The 17,364-nt window shown below is 54.7% G+C and overlaps 2 protein-coding genes and 1 non-coding gene across 9 annotated transcripts; 1 reads left to right on the top strand and 2 right to left on the bottom strand.

Moving 5' to 3' along the window:
• The first annotated feature begins 80 nt into the window (after window positions 1–80).
• On the top strand, window positions 81–14,730 carry VARS2 (valyl-tRNA synthetase 2, mitochondrial). Of its 6 annotated transcripts, XM_061147148.1 has the most exons (30): window positions 81–233; window positions 694–930; window positions 1,065–1,146; window positions 1,263–1,363; window positions 1,633–1,754; window positions 1,869–1,935; window positions 2,025–2,122; window positions 3,149–3,230; window positions 3,399–3,518; window positions 4,214–4,325; window positions 5,021–5,109; window positions 5,607–5,697; window positions 5,905–6,032; window positions 6,146–6,249; window positions 6,434–6,515; window positions 6,800–6,876; window positions 6,979–7,054; window positions 7,229–7,421; window positions 7,607–7,677; window positions 7,808–7,933; window positions 8,156–8,260; window positions 8,403–8,471; window positions 8,587–8,665; window positions 8,773–8,900; window positions 9,017–9,184; window positions 10,209–10,415; window positions 11,121–11,232; window positions 11,378–11,553; window positions 11,725–11,853; window positions 11,970–14,730. In XM_061147148.1, exons 2-30 carry the CDS (start codon window positions 730–732, stop codon window positions 12,072–12,074), a joined length of 3,300 nt encoding a protein of 1,099 aa, XP_061003131.1. In that variant the 5' UTR covers window positions 81–233; window positions 694–729; the 3' UTR covers window positions 12,075–14,730. The 6 variants fall into 6 exon arrangements, with proteins under 6 accessions (XP_061003131.1, XP_061003134.1, XP_061003133.1 ...); XM_061147151.1 differs by having other exon boundaries at window positions 101–930; window positions 7,316–7,421; window positions 9,032–9,184; XM_061147150.1 differs by having other exon boundaries at window positions 101–930; window positions 7,316–7,421.
• On the bottom strand, window positions 14,708–14,814 carry LOC133060081 (U6 spliceosomal RNA). Its single transcript, XR_009693743.1, has one exon. It is a non-coding gene; the product is annotated as a U6 spliceosomal RNA (small nuclear RNA).
• Window positions 14,815–15,624: 810 nt separating this feature from the next.
• On the bottom strand, window positions 15,625–16,692 carry SFTA2 (surfactant associated 2). 2 transcript variants are annotated; one of them, XM_061146131.1, is made up of 3 exons: window positions 16,253–16,692; window positions 15,968–16,056; window positions 15,625–15,830 (listed from the first exon to the last, which is right to left on the bottom strand). In XM_061146131.1, exons 1-3 carry the CDS (start codon window positions 16,365–16,367, stop codon window positions 15,744–15,746), a joined length of 291 nt encoding a protein of 96 aa, XP_061002114.1. In that variant the 5' UTR covers window positions 16,368–16,692; the 3' UTR covers window positions 15,625–15,743. The 2 variants fall into 2 exon arrangements, with proteins under 2 accessions (XP_061002114.1, XP_061002115.1); XM_061146132.1 differs by having other exon boundaries at window positions 16,307–16,692.
• Between the last annotated feature and the right edge of the window lie 672 nt (window positions 16,693–17,364).

Raw genomic sequence — 17,364 nt, 5'->3', positions numbered from 1 at the left:
CCTCTCTCCGCGCCGGGAGCGCTCATCTCCGCGTCGACAGCCATTGGCCCGCGAGAGGGAGGAGGTGTGGCCGAGGCCAGCTAGTGCGCATGCGCCCGGGCGGGGCTCCGCCTCCCAGCGCCGCGCGGCTCACGGGTCACGTTCGGGCCCGGATCGCTGGTTCCCCAGCACCTGCCGCCGCCCCCTTACGCTCCCCGGCGCGGGGCGCCCTGGGATAGCGGCGGGCTCACCGGGTGAGCGCCCAGCGGGCCGGCGATCGGGGAGTGGGAAGTGCTGGAGGCTTAGGACCCACGCGGTGGGTCGGGCGGGAAGGCGGATCAGCGCGCGGGCTGGGGACAGTGCAAATGGCCTTTGAGCAGGCGGACAAGTAGTGGTCCAGGTGGGACTTCTTGCTGGCTCTGATGTCCATCATCTGCCAGAATTCCTGAGTCCTTTACCCTCCTCTGTGTCCACGGTCACCCCCCACGTCGCAGCTGAATAGGTTGAGGGCCTGAGACTTACCCTGTCCCGGAAGAGCGCTGATAATGACAAGACCCTGTCTACTCTAGTCCTCACAGAGGGAGGGTTGTGAGGGTTGGGCTAGATATTTTATCAACCAGTGCTGGAGGGAGTCGGGGAGGGGCGGGGGGAGGAGGGTGTGACTTTGGGAAGTGTGACCCTCCCTCACCACCATACCCTCCCAATGTGCTGTAGCTGGAACAGACTTTGGCCCCTTGCCTAGCACTCCCGATGCCTCATTTGCCTCTGACCTCTTTTCGACCACCGCTTTGGGGCTTGAGGCCCTCACGGGGCCTCCGCAGGTCCCGTCCCCTTTCCACCCAGTCAGAGCCCGATGGATCAGCCATCTCCCGGAGGAACCGTGAAGCCAAACAGAAGCGTCTGCGAGAGAAGCAGGCATCGCTAGAGGCTGGGATAGCCCCCAAGACCAAGGTTAGGAGTCCCGACAGCTGGTGCTTGGTTCTCTGAGACATCTTGGGAGAGCGCTGGAGGAGAGACTGGCTGGATTCCAGATGCCTGGGGTATCCTGAAATTGCAGCCCACCTTCTGGTTCCTCCTCTCTGCAGTCACCTGCAGAATCCAGTAAGGCCTGGACCCCTAAGGAGAGAGTGTTGTATGAAATCCCCACGGAACATGGAGAAAAGAAAGGTAACTAGGAAACTTGAAGGCCTTTTCCCTCACATTTTGGTTGCCCATTCGGTCTGCTGAAATGCAACCTGGGAACAGAAGTCAAGAGTTAGTGGGGCTCTCCTCTGCCTCCATAGATGTCTCCCGGCCCCTGCCTCCTGCATACAGCCCCCAGTACGTTGAGGCTGCCTGGTACCCTTGGTGGGTGCGAGAGGGCTTCTTCAAACCAGAATATCAGGTTAGTACCTGGCAGGGAGGAGTGCTAAATGGTCCCCAGGACAGGATGGCCTGTAAGATTGGCGGGCATGAGTCTGGAGCTCACAGCCAACCACATTGCAGAGCCTGCCAAAAAGCAGGGAGAGCTTGTCTTCTCCCCGTGGTGTCTCAGGTGTTTCTCCAGGGCGGGACTTTTTCCTATAGTTATTTCTGCTTTGGAGACACCAGAGGGTGCTATTCCCCAGGGAACATCCAGTCCTCTCTTGCCCTTTGACTTTTCTTTCCTTCTAGGCCAGGCTGCCGCAGGCCACAGGGGAGACCTTTTCCATGTGTATCCCACCCCCTAATGTCACAGGCTCCCTGCACATTGGGCATGCGCTGACCGTGGCCATACAGGATGCTCTCGTGCGCTGGTGAGAGGGGAATGGGGCTGCTTGAGTTCTTGGAGGAGAAAGAGAAATTGGGAAGGGATGAGGCTAAATGAACATGTAAGGCCATGGATTCCCATGAGGGTTTTTCTTTCGCAGGCACCGGATGCGTGGGGATCGGGTGCTGTGGGTCCCTGGCTCAGATCATGCAGGGATTGCGACCCAAGTATGTCTTTTGCCAGTCGTCCCTTTTCTTGAGTGAGAGATTTCTTCCCCCAAAGTGACCTGATTCTCTGTCCCCTCATCTTACTGTAGGCTGTGGTGGAGAAACAGCTGTGGAAGGAGCGAGGAGTGAGGAGACATGAGCTGAGCAGGGAAGACTTCCTTAGGGAGGTGTGGAAGTGGAAGGAGGAGTGAGTATGGAGGGCAAGGCCAGGAGGGGCTGAGACAGCAGGTTTGGATCCTGGCTTCCCAGCTCCTCTCTCCTAACATGTAGCCAGGGCTTTTCCCATTCAGCTCTAACTTCCTGTGGGAGTGTAAGCTCTGAAGTCCCTTAGCATTTGGTGGGGTCTCCAAGTTTGGTGTGTGTGCATGTGTTGTGTATTGTATATGTTAAAATGCATATATTTATGTGTAAGTGTATACACACACACACACACACACACACACACACACATATATGGGCTCCCCAGGTGGCTCAGTGGTAAAGAATCTGCCTGCCAATGCAGGAGCCACAGGAGACACGGGTTCAGTCCCTGGTTAGGAAATATCCCCTGGAGTAGGAAATGGCAACCGACTCCAGTATTCTTGCCTGGAAATTTGCATGGGCAGAGGAGCCCTGTAGGTTGCAGTCCACGGGGTGTCAAAGAGTTGGACATGACTGAGTAACTAAGTATGCATGTGCTCCCCCATATATTTATATGCATGTGTGGAGAAGGAAATGGCAGCCCACTCCAGTATTCTTGCCTGGAGAATCCCAGCGACGGCGGAGCCTGGTGGGCTGCTGTCTGTGGGGTTGCACAGAGTCGGACACGACTGAAGTGACTTAGCAGCAGCAGCAGCATATATATATATGTTTTTTCTTCCATTTATCCCATTTTCCTTTGCTTGGATTTCATCATCTCTCCTCACCTGTTCCCACTTTGCATCCTCTTGAAATTACCTTTTTTCTTCCAGGTCTGTTATCACATGCTGTCTTCTCTGTAATGCTTCTTTGTGTTTCCCACAAATCGGCTGCCCCTTCCCCTTTTACTAGAAATGTTATGTTTCTTTCAATATCATGGAAAGCCCCTTACTGGGTCTGTGTGTCTCCTTTAGCTTCTCGAGGCTAGATCAGTGTTGAACTCACTCCAGCATCCAGCACTGCTGGGGCTTCACTGGGCCCAGGACATAGTTGATATCTGGGACATGTTTGCTGACCCAAATCTCTCTGGGCACAGGAAAGGTGGCGAGATCTGTGAGCAGCTCAGAGCGCTGGGGGCCTCCCTGGACTGGGACCGAGAGTGCTTTACTATGGATACCGTGAGTGTTCCATGCTGTGGTCCCTGTAGGTGTCAGGGAGGTGTTCAGAGTTCTGTGTGGGGAGGCGGGTTGCTGTGTATGTTAGGGTGGCCAGGGGGATGCCAGGGTCCCTGGTTGGGGGGTGGGCTGAGAAGAGGCTGTTGGATGTGGACACTCAGGTCATTCTAGAGCTCCTCAGTGGCCGTGACAGAAGCTTTCGTGCGGCTCTACAAGGCTGGGTTGTTGTACCGGAGCCGGCAGCTGGTCAACTGGTCGTGTGCCTTGCACTCCGCCATCTCGGATATTGAGGTGAGGCAGAGAAGGAGAGGCGGGTTTGCGAGAGCTCTGAGCCCAGGGGAGAGCTTGGACTCTGGAGTCAGACTGCCTGGAGTCACATCTGAATCTGGCCACCTCCCAGCGATGTGGCTCCTGACAGGCTGTTAGCCTGTCAGTCTGTAAAATTCAGGGGTGATGGAAATGCCTGCATCACGGGGGTATTGTGAGAACTCCTAGGAGGTTGGCATAATACCTGTGTGTGGTTTAAGTACTCAGTGAATATTTTCTTATTTATTTTTTGCTGTGCTGGGTCTTCATTGCTGTGTGTGGGCTTTCTCTAGTTGTGTCGAGTGGGGACTACTCTCTAGTTGCGGTGCACAGGCTTCTCTTGTTGCAGAGCACAGATTCTAGAGTGAGGGCTTCATAGTTGTGGTGCATGGGCTTAGTTGCCCTGCAACGTGTGGAATCTTCCCGCACCAGGGATCAAACACATGTCCCCTGCACTGGCAGGTGGGTTCTTAACCCTTAACCCCGGGAAGTCCAGTGAATATGTTCTTTAACTGTGACTGCACAAGGATTAGGTGAGGGGAAGGAAGTGGCTCCCAGGTCCTCTGAGTGGCTTTTTGATGGATGGCAGGGAGGCCGGGGCTGTGTATGAGTGGAGGTGGGAAACCAGTTATGAGCCTTGCAGAGGCTGCTCTCTGACCCTGCCTTTTCCACGCCCCCAGGTGGAAAGTCGGCCCCTCCCTGGCCGCACGGAGCTTCAGTTGCCTGGCTGCCCCACCCCCGTGTCTTTCGGCCTCCTCTTTTCCGTGGCCTTCCCCGTGGATGGAGAGCCTGGTGAGGGTAGTCCTCGGAGGGGTCACCCACTTAACCTCTGCTTCCCCTGTTTTCTTGAGCCCACTTTGGGCTGATGGAGGCAACCCACCAGCCTGTCTTCCATGTGACTTGGTTGGAGGGGCATAGGGAACCTTGGAAGTATTGCGTCCTGGTGATACTCACCCTGGGTATCCTGGGCCATGTAAGAAAAGTGCATGCAGTCACTGCCCTGAGGGAGCTTAGTGTAATTCCACAACAGGCTGCTACCCCCAAAAGAGACAAAGGATCAGTTCTGAAGTGTGGTTTGAACAGTAGGTATTCCCAGGAGTTTGGAGAAGGGAAGATGGATGAGCTGGAATAGTCAGAGGTTTCTTATAGAAGGGACTGGTGCTGCCTCCAAGAAGGTACAGCATTTATGATCAGGGCACCTAGCAAAGATTCTAGTTGTATTTATTAACATTCTACTCTTGTCTCCCAAGTAGACTGTTGAGGAATTCTGTAGCACCAGACATCCCCTTAGGCCTCTGGTCATTAGCTTAGCAGAAACTCCAGGGTCCTATAGACATTGGTCCCAGTTTTCTCTAGTTACTCCTGGGGGCCTTCTCTACCTTGACCATCCTTGCCTCCCACCTTTTCCAGTTCTCCTGACTTTAGCTGTGTCAAGAGTACAAGGTGAGGGCGAGGACCACCTTAAAGTGCTTGAATTTTGTCTTCAGGTGCAGAGGTTGTGGTGGGAACCACGAGGCCAGAGACGCTGCCTGGAGACGTGGCTGTGGCGGTCCATCCTGATGACTCCCGGTACACGGTAATAAGTGCTCCCTGCGGCCTGGCCTTCCACCCCTATACTTTCTCTTCCCTTCCTTTTAGGACAGCTCCTCCTCTCTGCTCCCTCTTCCTTTTCCTGAAATTTCCCTCATCTCGGCTCTTCAGTTGCTCTGAGTCAGCTCCCTTCTCTTCCTGATGTTCCACTTCAGCTCAGGGGCTGGCAGACAGTGGCCCGTGGGCCAGATCTCCTGTTCCTGTGTGAGCCACCCTCATTCTCTATGTATCGTTTGCAGCTCCATCATATGCTATCTAACTCTGCCATGGCGGCGGAGTGGAGTTGTAGAGACTGAATTTACCTCCTGTCCTGTAAAGGTTAAAATTCTTACACTCTGGCCCCTTAAGAAAATGTTTACTGAGCCCTGCTCTAGGTCTTTACCTTCTGGTTTTCACCCTCATATTTCCAGGGTTCTCATGCCCAGCCTAGACCCTTCCACCTGACACTTGTGTCTGTCCTTGATCCCTGTCCCTTCCCTTCAGCATCTACATGGGCGACAACTCTGTCATCCCTTGACGGGGCAGCTTCTCCCCCTTATCACAGACTGCACTGTTCAGCCACACGTGGGCACAGGTAAGTGGGGGCAGGGGAGAGACAGGAAGTCAGGGCTTCTGGGGGTGAGGGGAGGGGAGAGAACCAGGAAGAGGCAGAAAGTAGGGGAAGGGTAGTCTCGTGGATCGTGGGGGATGAGAGGGAGGGATGGGGTAGTGTGGGCGATTGTGACACATCTGGAAAAGCACTGGTCAGGGTCCAGTGCTAATGGCAGTCCTGCTCCCCTAGGGGCGGTGAAGGTGACTCCAGCGCACAGCCCTGCCGATGCTGAGCTGGGGGCCCGACACGGCTTGAGCCCCCGGAGTGTCATTGCAGAGGATGGGACCATGACCACCCTTTGTGAGGACTGGCTGCAGGTGATACCCAGTGATAACCCATCCTTTGAGGGCACCCTCTGCCCCATCTCCCCTCCCCCACACTCTTATTTTTCTAGCAGCCTTTAAGTTTTACTACTACTACTTTTCCGCAGGGTCTTCACCGATTTGTGGCCCGGGAAAAGATTCTGTCCGCACTGAGGGAGCGGGGCCTGTTCCGGGGCCTCCAGAACCACCCCATGGTGCTGCCCATTTGCAGGTAAGCCCGTTTTCACTCCTTTCCTTTGACCGCCCCCAGAAGGGGATGGGCGAAGCTTAAGAGTGACTGCAGGATGGAATGTGCACCCCTCATGCTGGAATACGAGCTCTGTGTCTGTGCTGTTGGCTGCCGTATCCTGGGCACTGAGGGCCTGCCACAGAGTCGGGTCCTGTGTCCCTTTCAGCCGTTCCGGGGACGTGGTAGAATACCTACTGAAGAGCCAGTGGTTTGTCCGCTCCCGGGAAATGGGGGAGCAAGCCGCCAAGGTGAGGCTGCAGTGTGGGGAAGCTGGGGCCTGCCTGGGTGGGAATGAAGAAACAGGGAGGCTGGGGCCCCTCTCTAGCTGTGCTCGTTGAGGGGAGAGCTGTGGGGGTGGAGGCAGGGTGCCCAGAAAGGGCTGGCTTGCATCTTCACTCAAGTCCAGACTCTTCTCAGGAGGCTTGGAAGGTTCTTTCTGAGTTTCAGAACCACCTCAGAGACCACTGGTCCCATTCATGGGGATCGGGGGTGCAGGTAGGGAACCACCCTCTAAAGGTCCTTCCTCCTCCAGGCCGTGGAGTCCGGGGCCCTGGAGCTCAGTCCCTCCTTCCACCAGAAGAACTGGCAGCACTGGTTTTCCCACATTGGGTAAGCAGGGGAGCTCTCAGGGGAGGCGGACAAGGGCCCACTGGTCATGCTAAGAAATCACTCATAGGAAAAAGGAAGAAATCACTCGAATCCTCTTGGCAGGGACTGGTGTGTCTCCCGGCAGCTGTGGTGGGGCCATCGGATTCCAGCCTACCTGGTTGTAGAGGAGCACGCAAAGGTCGGTAGGAGAAAGCGGAAGGGAGGGCTGGATTTGGCCAGAAGAGCCTCAGCGCAGGAGTCAGAGGGCCTCCAGCGCAGGTCCCAGCTCCCTGCCCCTGCTGTGCTTCTGATCTATGAACCTCTGTTGTGTGAGCTGAGCTTCTGAGCTGGCATTTCTTCATCTCACCACCAGAGGGCGCCAGCCTTTCTCAGCCCAGCAGAGACCATGAACACCCCACCTCCCTGTCCCACACCTGTCCTCTACTCCTTACTTCCGCAGGGTGATACAGAGGACTGCTGGGTGGTTGGGCGGACAGAGGCCGAGGCCAGAGAAGTAGCTGCAGAATTAACAGGGAGACCAGGGGTGGAGCTGACCTTGGAGAGGGGTGGGTACTCCACCAGAGGTGGGCAGGGGAGGGAACAGGTACTGAGGTGGACAAGGTGGGGTCGGGGAAGCTGGGAATGGGGCAGAGCCCTGGTCTCTATGAGTGAGGGTTGGGCTGGAGAGGTTGGCAGCAGTGGGCTGAGGTCCTGACGCTGAGGTTCCAATTGTTCCCATTCTGTCTCCCAGACCCTGATGTCCTAGACACGTGGTTCTCCTCGGCTCTCTTCCCCTTTTCTGCCCTGGGCTGGCCCCGAGAGGTGAGGTGGGTTGAGAGGAAGAGAGTGAAGGTGGGAATGAAGAAATGACCCCCAGGGCCCCTCAGAGGGTCTTATGAAGAGCTGGAGGCCCCAGACTTGAGCCTCTCACTGTTTATCTCTTTCCTCCTAGACCCCAGACCTGGCTCATTTCTACCCCCTGTCACTTTTGGAAACGGGCAGTGACCTCCTGCTGTTCTGGGTGGGCCGCATGGTCATGTTGGGGACCCAGCTCACAGGGCAGCTCCCCTTCAGCAAGGTAATGACCCTTTGGTGCCCTGCCCTTCTCTGAGACTCCTCCTTCTCCAGTCTCCTCCAAGCCTTGTCTTCCATTCTAACCCCTTGTATGGGGTTTTCTGGGTTCCCAGTTCCTTGATCCTGATTCACTTTCCAACCTAACCCCTAATCCCTGAAGGACAGCCAGGGGCCCTCCAGAGGAAAGTTCTGCAGGCCCCACTTCTGACCCTCTCCGTGCCCCCAGGTCCTGCTTCACTCTATGGTCCGGGACAGGCAGGGCCGGAAGATGAGCAAGTCCCTGGGGAATGTGCTGGACCCACGGGACATCATCAGTGGGGTGGAGCTGCAGGTCAGGATGGGGTTTTCCAGATAAAGGAAGGGGAGCTGAAGGGAGGGGCTGGTGGAGGGCTGGAGCTGGGAGGGCCAGTGGGAGGGGCCCTGGTAGGGGAAGGGGCTTCCACTGAGCCCAGTGAATTACTCACCCACCCCAGGTACTGCAGGAAAAGCTGAGGGATGGAAACTTGGACCCCGCAGAGCTGGCGATTGCGGCCACGGCGCAGGTGAGTCTGACCTGTTCCAGCCTCTAGCTCATGGCCACCAGTTCCCTCTGCAACCTGCCTTCTGGCCCTGCAGCCTCATAGGCAGCTGCTACCCCTCTTCTCTCTCTTGCTGCAGAGAAAGGACTTCCCTCATGGGATCCCCGAGTGCGGGACAGACGCTCTGAGATTCACCCTGTGCTCCCACGGGGCCCTGGGTAAGCCTGGGCGAGGGCAGCGGGCAGCAGCCTCTGTGTGGGCCAAGGGCTCCCCTGTAGCTGCCACCGGGGAATGGAGCACACTCCTTTCCTCCACTCCCTCCCAGGGGGCGACTTGCACCTGTCCGTCTCTGAGGTCCTGAGCTTCCGACACTTCTGCAATAAGATCTGGAATGCTCTGCGCTTTATCCTGAATGCTCTTGGGGAGGAATTCATACCCCAACCTGCAGAGGAGGTAAGAGATAAAGAGGAGATGCTTGGGAGCTGGGTAGTCCGACATCTGAGTCTTGGAGGAGGCATCTGGAAGGAAAGGAGGCAGAGGGGTGGGAATTGAGCCGTCCCACCCTGAAGCCCCTTCTGCTGCAGCTGTCCCCTGCCTCCCGCATGGACGCCTGGATCCTCAGCTGCCTGGCCCGCACGGCCCAGGACTGTGAGCGGGGCTTCCTCACCCGTGAGCTCTCGCTCGTCACCCACGCCCTGCACCACTTCTGGCTGCACAACCTCTGCGATGTCTACTTGGTGAGTGAGCCGGGGGTAGTCCCCCTGCAGCCCTGTTTCCTGTCCCCTGGCAGAGAGCTCTGAACTGGATTTTTAACTCCTCCTTCAGGATAGGAAGAGAGGTGAGATTGAGAAATCCCAGTTCCCCTCTTCCCTGGGACTGGCCTGGGCACTGTTCCTTGCCTGTCAGCTGAGGAGCGGGGAGGAGGAGGGGACACTTCTAGAAGACTGAGTCTGACAACACAGGGTTGGGAGGCTTGTTGTTCACATGCTAAGTTGTATCCATCTCTTTGTGATCCCATGGACTGCAGCAGTCAGGCTACCCTGTCCTTCACTATCTCCCAGAGTGTGCTCAAGTTCATGTCCATTGAGTTGGTGATGCTATCTAACCGTCTCATCCTTTGCCGCCCCCTTCGACTGACTTTCCTTCACTTCTCCTTTCGTCTTCAATCTTTCCCAGCATCAGGGTCTTTTCTAGTGAGTCAGCTCTTCGCATTGTAGATGGAGATTGTTTTCAGTTCCTGTAATTGCTGCGTTTGGACCCTAGGCAGGCTGGGAGCAGACAGGGAGCAAGAGTACCGGTCTTTAGACCCAGGGGTTCTCTCAAAAGGAGGGCTTGTTTACCGTGGAGTGTCAGGTCCCACCTCTAGAGCGGCTCAGTCAGGCAGGCCGGGGGGTAGGTGGCAAAAGTGTTCATTTCTTGTCCCAGGTGATCCTGACACTGTTGGCTGAGGACCCCTTCCTAGATTTCTGTTTCTCAACTTAAAAAAAAAAATTTCTGTCTCTGTGGTTAAAAAAAACACAAAACTCAATGCTTTTCATTCTAACTACAAACATCCCTGACAGTTTTATTCCTCACCCACCCCTGAATCTCTGCCCTAGATTTCCCCTTGTCACATGCTCCCTACTGTGTCTGGGGACAGCTCATGGTCTCAGAGATGCTGGGTGTTCCCGTTTACCCACAGCATCCCCACTGGCAGGGCGGCGAGTGTGTGGAAGAGGGAGGTGGCCGTGGCTGCCCCCTGACCATTGGCTTCCTCCCTAGGAGGCCGTGAAGCCTGTGCTATCACATTCTCCCCGCCCCCCGGAGCCGCCTCAGGTCCTGTTCTTCTGCGCTGATGTCGGTCTCCGCCTCCTCGCCCCGTTGATGCCCTTCCTGGCTGAAGAACTCTGGCAGAGGCTGCCCTTGAGGCCTGGTGGTCCTCCTGCCCCCAGCGTCTGTGTTGTCCCCTACCCGAGTGCCCGCAGCTTGGTGAGTCATGCCCATGGAGTCTTGGGGTGGGATTACTGGTAAAGACTCGGGGGCAAGTCTTCTAGAAGGGCTTGCTGCTGTGGGGTCATTGACAGTGCTGGTCTGTACTTCGCCATGGAGTCTTGAGGAAGATGGATTGTTCCTGCAGGGCTGGAATAACTCTAGGGTGTCAGGGGCAGTGTTAGCAAGTGGTTAAGAGCAGGATACTGTCACCAGACTGACACTAGCTGTGTGACCATGTGTCAGTTTCCTCCATCTTTAAACTGAGGACAGTAATAGTACGTGTCACGGTTGTGATGAGGATTAGATCTTAGTAATAGGATATCCCAAAAATCTTAGTGTAGTTTTAAGCTTTCAAATGCCACAAACTCACCCAAAAATCATTTTCAAGTTTAACCAAGTTTCTTTTTTGCTTTCTTGGTTCTGTGAGCTTTGAATAATACCTTTTAAATTACTATGTATTTTTGGTTGTTTGTCATTGTCCATGGATCTAAACATTGTCTATGGATCATCTAAGACCTTCTTAGATGATGCCCTAGTTTTTGCCATGTTCCGTTCCTTGAGGTGGTGAATTGTGTGTGTGGTGGAGAGCAGGTCATTGCTCTAAGCAGATGGGGGTGGGTGGGCGGATGGAGGTCAGAGCCGGGAGAGTTGAGACCGAGTCTCGGGGGGGCCCGCTTACCCACCCTGGTTGCACACCTCCAGGAGCACTGGCACCAGCCTGAGCTGGAGCGGCGCTTCTCCCGGGTTCAGGAGTCCGTGCAGGCGCTCAGGGCTCTGCGCGCCACCTACCAGCTGACCAAGGCCCGGCCCCGAGGTGAGGCGGGCCCCAGGCTCCTGAGTCCCTGCAGACAGGAGGGTCTGATGGGGAAGAGGGGGAGCTTGGAGGGCAGGGCCCCGAGTTAGGAGGTGTGGGAGGAGGACCTGGGCCCTCCACCTGACAAACTCCCGTTCCTCCCCAGTGCTGCTGCAGAGCTCAGAGCCGGGCGAGCAGGGCCTCTTTGAGGCCTTCCTGGAGCCGCTGGGCACCCTGGGCCACTGTGGGGCGGTGGGCCTTCTACCCCCTGGTGCAGCAGCCCCCTCGGGCTGGGTCCAGGCCCCCCTCAGTGACACCAGTCAGGCGTATATGGAGCTGCAGGTAAGCAAAGGAGACTGGAAGGGGCAGGGAGGGGCTGAAAGGATGTCGGGAGGCGGGCAAGGGGTGGGTTCTCTAAAAGTGAGGAGGGGTCTTGGAATGGTGGTGGGTGAGTGGGAGGGGGTGTTGGGTGAATGGCAGAGGGCTGAGCCTTCTTCCTCTGTTCTTGCACAGGGCCTGGTGGACCCCCAGACCCACCTACCTCGGCTGGCTGCCCGAAGACACAAGTTGCAGAAGCAGCTTGATGGCCTCCTAGCCCGGCCCCCGTCAGAGGGAGAGGCAGAGACTCAGAGGCAGCAGAGGGTGAGGCTGGGGGAGGCCACTCAGGGCGCCGGACTCCCTGAAGGAATGAGGGCTAGGGGCATGCAGGGCGGGGTGACCCCCCACCTCCATTCTCACCCACTTCTCTCCTCGCTCAGCTTTCTTCCCTCCAGTTGGAATTGTCAAAACTGGACAAGGCGGCCTCTCACCTCCGGCAGCTGATGGATGCGTCTCCAAGCCCTGGGGGCTCACCATCCCCGTGACTTTCCTCCCTCCCAGACCCACCTTTGAGACCTCTGAGGACAGACCGGGCAGCATCGGGGTGTTATGTGGTCCAGCCCCTTCGTTTTGTCAGTGAGGAAACATACTGGCTTGTCAGATGACTGGGTGACCTTGAGATGCTCACATTTTTGCCCTAGCCCCCCTCCTCTGAAGTCCCACCTGGAAGTTTGGGAAGGAGGACACTCAGATAAACTTAAAATCCCAAACATGTCTGCTGTGGTCCTTTTATCCTTTCCCTTAGCCATGACTTTCCCGCCTCTTGATTGTTCCTGACACTCTGGTCTGGGAAAAGGGGGCAGCCTCCTAGTGCTCTGGGCCATGGGGGGAGTGTGGGTGCTGGGAAGGGCCTCCCTCATTGGATGGACAAGATGCTCTCGAGTAGGGCCTGAGCACAGTGACCCGGGTTCCACTTATTTCCTGCACTTACTGACAGTGGCCCGACTTCTGTAGGCTCTTTCTCTGCTTTTCACCAAAAGGGAGCTTCCCTGCTTCTTGGCCTTCTCTCCAGGGGTGCTGAGGGGATGGGGGACTTCCCACAGGCCTGGGGAGCTGCAGGCTGGACTGGGGATTGAGTTCCTCCTGCTTCTGTGTACCTGAGACCACAGTGCTAGGGACACGCCGCCCAGCCTCAGACAGGGGTACACAGAAACACACAGACGCCCTCCTAGCCACCTTACACACCTTGTCCCATTGGTGGAATTCAGGGGCCTGCCACCCAAGTGACATTCTGTCCAGCAGCCCTGAGAACCTACTGTGTGCTTGGCCTGGCTGGATCCTCTGTGGTGCCATTTATTCCTCCTGAGAACCTCATGAGGCGGGTGTTTGCTCCATTTTAGATTTCAAGAGACTTGCTCAGGGAATAAAAGGAATTAGCCCACAGTATCAGCTGGAATTACTGGAGTTCAGCCCAGTAAGTTAGGTGCCAGTTATCTGCCTGCTCTAACCAAGCTTCAGAGATAGTGGTGGCTAATCTATAAAAATATTGAATCACTATGTTGTACATCTGAAACTAATATTATGAATCAGCTATACTTCAATTAAAAAATAAAAAATAAGAGTTATTTTTAAAAAGCAACAAAGATAATGGCTTAGATGAGATAGGTGTTTCTTTTGCTGGGCAGAAGCAGTGCAGGACTCTGCAATGGAGGAGTCCATATCCCTTTTGTTCTTACTTTCCTGCCATCTTAATACACTCTTCCCAACTCTGGGTCTAAGGAATGCTCCCACCAGTATACCACATCCCACCAGAGGGGAAAGAAAAGGAGGGAGTGAGCACCTTCCTTTTTCTTGAGCACCTATTACATGCAGGGCTCTATTCTGAACCCTTGGGTTTATCAATGAGAGAAACAAAAATCTTTGCTCTTTTGTACTTTGATTTAGGCTTCCCTTGTGGCTCAGATGGTAAAGAATCTGCCTGCAGTGCAGGAGACCCAGGTTCGATCCCTGAGCCGGGAAGATTCCCTGGAGAAGGGGATAGCAACCCACTTCAGTGTTCTTGCCTAGAGAATTCCATGCACAGAGGAGCCCTGGTGGGCTACAGTCCATGGGTCGCAAAGAGTCTGACACGACTGAGTGACTACACTTACACTTTTTCTTACTTTGATTCTAGCAGAGATAGTCAGAAAAATACACATGTAAAATAAATAAAAATTAAGCAACAAAAACAGTGCACTGTCTGCTCCTCCATCCTTTTGGAGATCCAGACATTTAATCCCTCAACTTGTTTGGGGTCTATTCACCTGACCCATCTGCCCACTGGTGCAGCCTAGAGGTCAGTCATGAAATACTGGGGTCCTACAGAGCCCCCAGCTACCTCTCCTCCTCCAGTGGTAATAGTCCCAGGACAGTTGTCAAGGAAACGAAAGAAATTTTGTTTTGTTATGCTTTCTTATCTTCAGGGATACTCCATTTGGAGCTGTTACCTTTCCCTTGCTCCAAAGGAGCCAGTCTCTAGTTTCATGTGGTGGTGGTGCTGTGCGGGGTTGGAGCAGGTTGGTAGGACAGGTACTGTGGAGAGCAGGAAGCAATCATACCAATAGCCCTTCATGGTCAAGTCTGGGCTGCATGCTTGCATTTAGAGTCAGCCAGTAAGAAGTCAAGAGCATCTTGAGTGTGGAGTAAGATGAGTACCTGCCTTAAGAACAGCAGGAGGTGGGACTTCCCGGGTGGTCCAGTGGTTGGGACTCTGTGTTTCCACTGCAAGGGGTCCAGGTTCGACCGCCTGATCTGGGGACTGGGCTCCTACATGCCATGCAGCCAAAAAAAAAAAAAGGAAAAGCAGGAGAAGGCAGAGCCCCAGGGGTCTAAGACTTTTATACAGGGCCAGGTTTCCACCCTAATAAAAGTTCCTACCATCCAGACCCACTTATCTGACAGGTACCATGGCAAGTGTCCTCAGTAGCCTATCCATGGAATCCTCAGGACAATTCAAGGAAGCAGGTACTACCATTATCCTCATTTTGCTGGTAAAGCAATGGAGATTGGGACTTTGCTGGTGGTCCAGTCTTAACAGACTTTGAGCTTCTTTTTTTTAATGGCTCTTAAAATCTTTTTTTAATTGAAGGATAATTACTTTACAGAATTTTGTTGTTTTCTGTCAAACCTCAACATGAATAAAAATAAGGAAAGCTTCACGAATTTGCGTGTCATCCTTGCACAGGGGCCATGCTAATGTTCTCTGTATTGTTCCAATTTTAGTATATGTGCTGCCAAAGCAAGCACCAGACTTCGAGCTTCTGATCTGGGGGCCTGGGTTTGATCCCTGACCAGGGAACTAGATCCCACATGCCTCACCTAATACCCAGAGCAGGAAAAAAAAAAAGGCAGTTCTAGGAGAATAAGGAACTCATCTAGGACATAAGCGTGGGCCTGTGGGATTACATGTTCCCATAGGCACCCATGCTGTCTCCCCTCCTATTCTGCCAGGCTGGCCATCCTCTCACAGGCTGAACCCCTCGTCTCTCACGTCAAAAGTCCCCCACCCCACCTGCTACCCTGACTGGGCGTGTTCTGCCCACATCCCTGCCTGAGGTTCCTGAGCCCCCAGCCCCAAAGCATAAGCAAAGGGAGAGGAAATTAAAATCTTGCTTAAGCCAAGGCATTTGCCTGGTGTCAGATGTCTCCATTGCTAATGGACCTCAAGTAAGTGACTTACGGTCTTTTAAGCCTCGATTTCCTCATCGGTAAAATGGTATAATGAGATCTATTATGCTATATGGGAACCTGCTTCAGGTGTTGACATGGGAAAGCCTCTTGCCTGGAACAAAGCAGGAATTCAGTAAAGGTTTATTCCCAGGTGCTCTGAGGAACTCAACTTGAAGTGCACGTGCACGTGTGCGTGCGCACGTGCGCGTGTGTGTGTGTGTCCCCAAGTAGGCCTTTGGCATGGTGTTAGGAGAATGCCAAAGTTTCCTGGTGCATCCACCAGGGAAACCCTTTGCTTAACAAGGGAGAGTCAGAGACTTGAGTATCCAGTTCCCTTTTCCTGCCAGCCCCTCTGCTCATGAACCCACAAAGTCAGGTCACTGAATTCAGCATATTTACTGCCACTTAACAGGGTGAGGGCCTGCTAGAAGGCAGGGTCGGGGCGTGGTGCCTGCTCCCCGGGGACCGGATGCCCCAGCTGAGAAGGGCACAGGCTTCGACTGCTCTCAGACTCTGCAGGTGACGTGCTGTGAGGACCCTGCTTGATGCAGGGTGACGTTGGTCCCCAGGGGGAGGTGGAGGAGGAGGCAGAACTGAGGGAGGCAGAGGGCCAGAGGGTGAGGTGTAAGATGGCTGTCACTCGCACCTGAGGGCGGCCAGCTGCCCAAACCGACTCAGAAACGCACTCCAAGTTCACACAGCCCCCTCTGTTTCCCTCCCAAAGGACTACCTTCTGGAGAAAGTCCAGGAAGCTGGAATTGTAGGAGGAATTTGCCAGAAGGGAGTTCTTCAACTTCAGTTGCAAAGTCATTCCCGGCCCTAGGGATCCAGATGCACAGCTGAGGACCCAGTTGCCAGGAACAGGCTCCCTCAGGGGTGCGGGTGCCCCTCCTGCCCCACCCCCAACCCGAGGTCTTTCGGCCCTTCCAGACGATGCCCTTCCAGACCCTCTTGCTGCAGTTCAGCCCTGAGCCCTCAGGACCTCAGGACTAGGGTACCTCCATCTCTCTCTCACCTCCTCGGCCTCTTCTTGTCTTGGGGAACCAGGTGTGTAGCGCTCCAGACTCACCTGCCCCCTGTGAGCTGCCGACGAGGGTCAGGAGGAGGACGAGGGGCAGCCCAGTCCCCATCACGGCTCTATCCCCTCGCTTCTCAGATGGTGGAAGAGATGTCTGCAGGCCTGCTGGCCTCTCCTCACTGGGCCTGCCTTCCTGCTCCCTACTCAGTCCCAGCAATGGTGCGCGTGGGGCGATGGGAGGGGGGCTGGGCAACTGGATTTTCCAGTTCTTTCAATAAGGCTCTGAGGACCCAGGAGAGGGCCATTCACTGGGCTGTTGGGGAAAGGGAGGGCGGTCCCCTTTCCTCAATCCCGTGTCCCACTTCTCCCCCACCCAAGGCTTGAGAGGGAGTGGGTGCCCCAGGGAGGGAAGTTGGGGAGGCGTCCCTTTGTGCTGGTGTCTGGGCCTCACCCATGCCTGGGCTTCTCATTGCTCTTTAGGGATTAATTATTAACTGTGATTAATTTCTATCGGCCATGCCACCCAAGGGTTTAGGAATGTGGGCCCGAAAGGGAGGGGCAGATTACACGGAGTTCTCCCCAAACCCAAGTGTCCTGCTCCCTCAGCCGCAGTGACTTTCTGGGTGAGGGGGAACTTTCACCTTTGAATATTTTTGTTTTAGTCTAACATATCCTAGCTACTTGGGTGGAGACGCAGTTTCATCAAATATCCCCACCACGTCCTGCCTCATGTGCTCACGCAAAACAAATCCCTTCATTCTCCCAGCCAAAGCCCTTTCCCACGTCACTCAGAATGGCAAACACAAGGACAGGATGTAGAGGGAATTTGGAGCCTGTCTAATTTACCTTCTTTCTTTCTTCTTTATTTATTTTATTTGACTGCACCGAGTCTTAGTCACGGCATATGGGATCTAGTTCCCTGACTAGGGATCAAACTCCAGGCCCCCTGCAATGGGGGTGTGGTCTTAGCCCCTGGACCACAAGGGAAGTCCCTACCCTCTTTCTTTAAAAAAAAAATAGGAAACTAAGGCTCAGAGAGGGTAAATGACTTATTAAGGTCACACAGTAAGTCAGTAGCAGAGAGATTAGACACAGACCAGGCTGTCATT

The sequence above is a fragment of the Dama dama genome, chromosome 7 (assembly GCF_033118175.1).
Source record: "Dama dama isolate Ldn47 chromosome 7, ASM3311817v1, whole genome shotgun sequence".
Lineage (NCBI taxonomy): Eukaryota > Metazoa > Chordata > Mammalia > Artiodactyla > Cervidae > Dama > Dama dama.
Note: the sequence above shows the minus strand (reverse complement) of the source record. Positions and strands in the feature narration are given on the sequence as shown.

Coding starts and splice junctions, on each gene's coding strand:
- VARS2 (XM_061147148.1), top strand. CDS start 730: ATGCCTCATTTGCCTCTGACCTCTTTTCGACCACCGCTTTGGGGCTTG. Junction 1,364..1,632: donor TCTTCAAACCAGAATATCAG/GTTAGTACCTGG, acceptor CTTTCCTTCTAG/GCCAGGCTGCCGCAGGCCAC. Junction 6,516..6,799: donor TGGGGGAGCAAGCCGCCAAG/GTGAGGCTGCAG, acceptor TTCCTCCTCCAG/GCCGTGGAGTCCGGGGCCCT.
- SFTA2 (XM_061146131.1), bottom strand. CDS start 16,367: ATGGGGACTGGGCTGCCCCTCGTCCTCCTCCTGACCCTCGTCGGCAGC. Junction 16,057..16,252: donor GACAAGAAGAGGCCGAGGAG/GTGAGAGAGAGA, acceptor CTGGATCCCTAG/GGCCGGGAATGACTTTGCAA. Junction 15,831..15,967: donor TCCTGGACTTTCTCCAGAAG/GTAGTCCTTTGG, acceptor TGCCTCCCTCAG/TTCTGCCTCCTCCTCCACCT.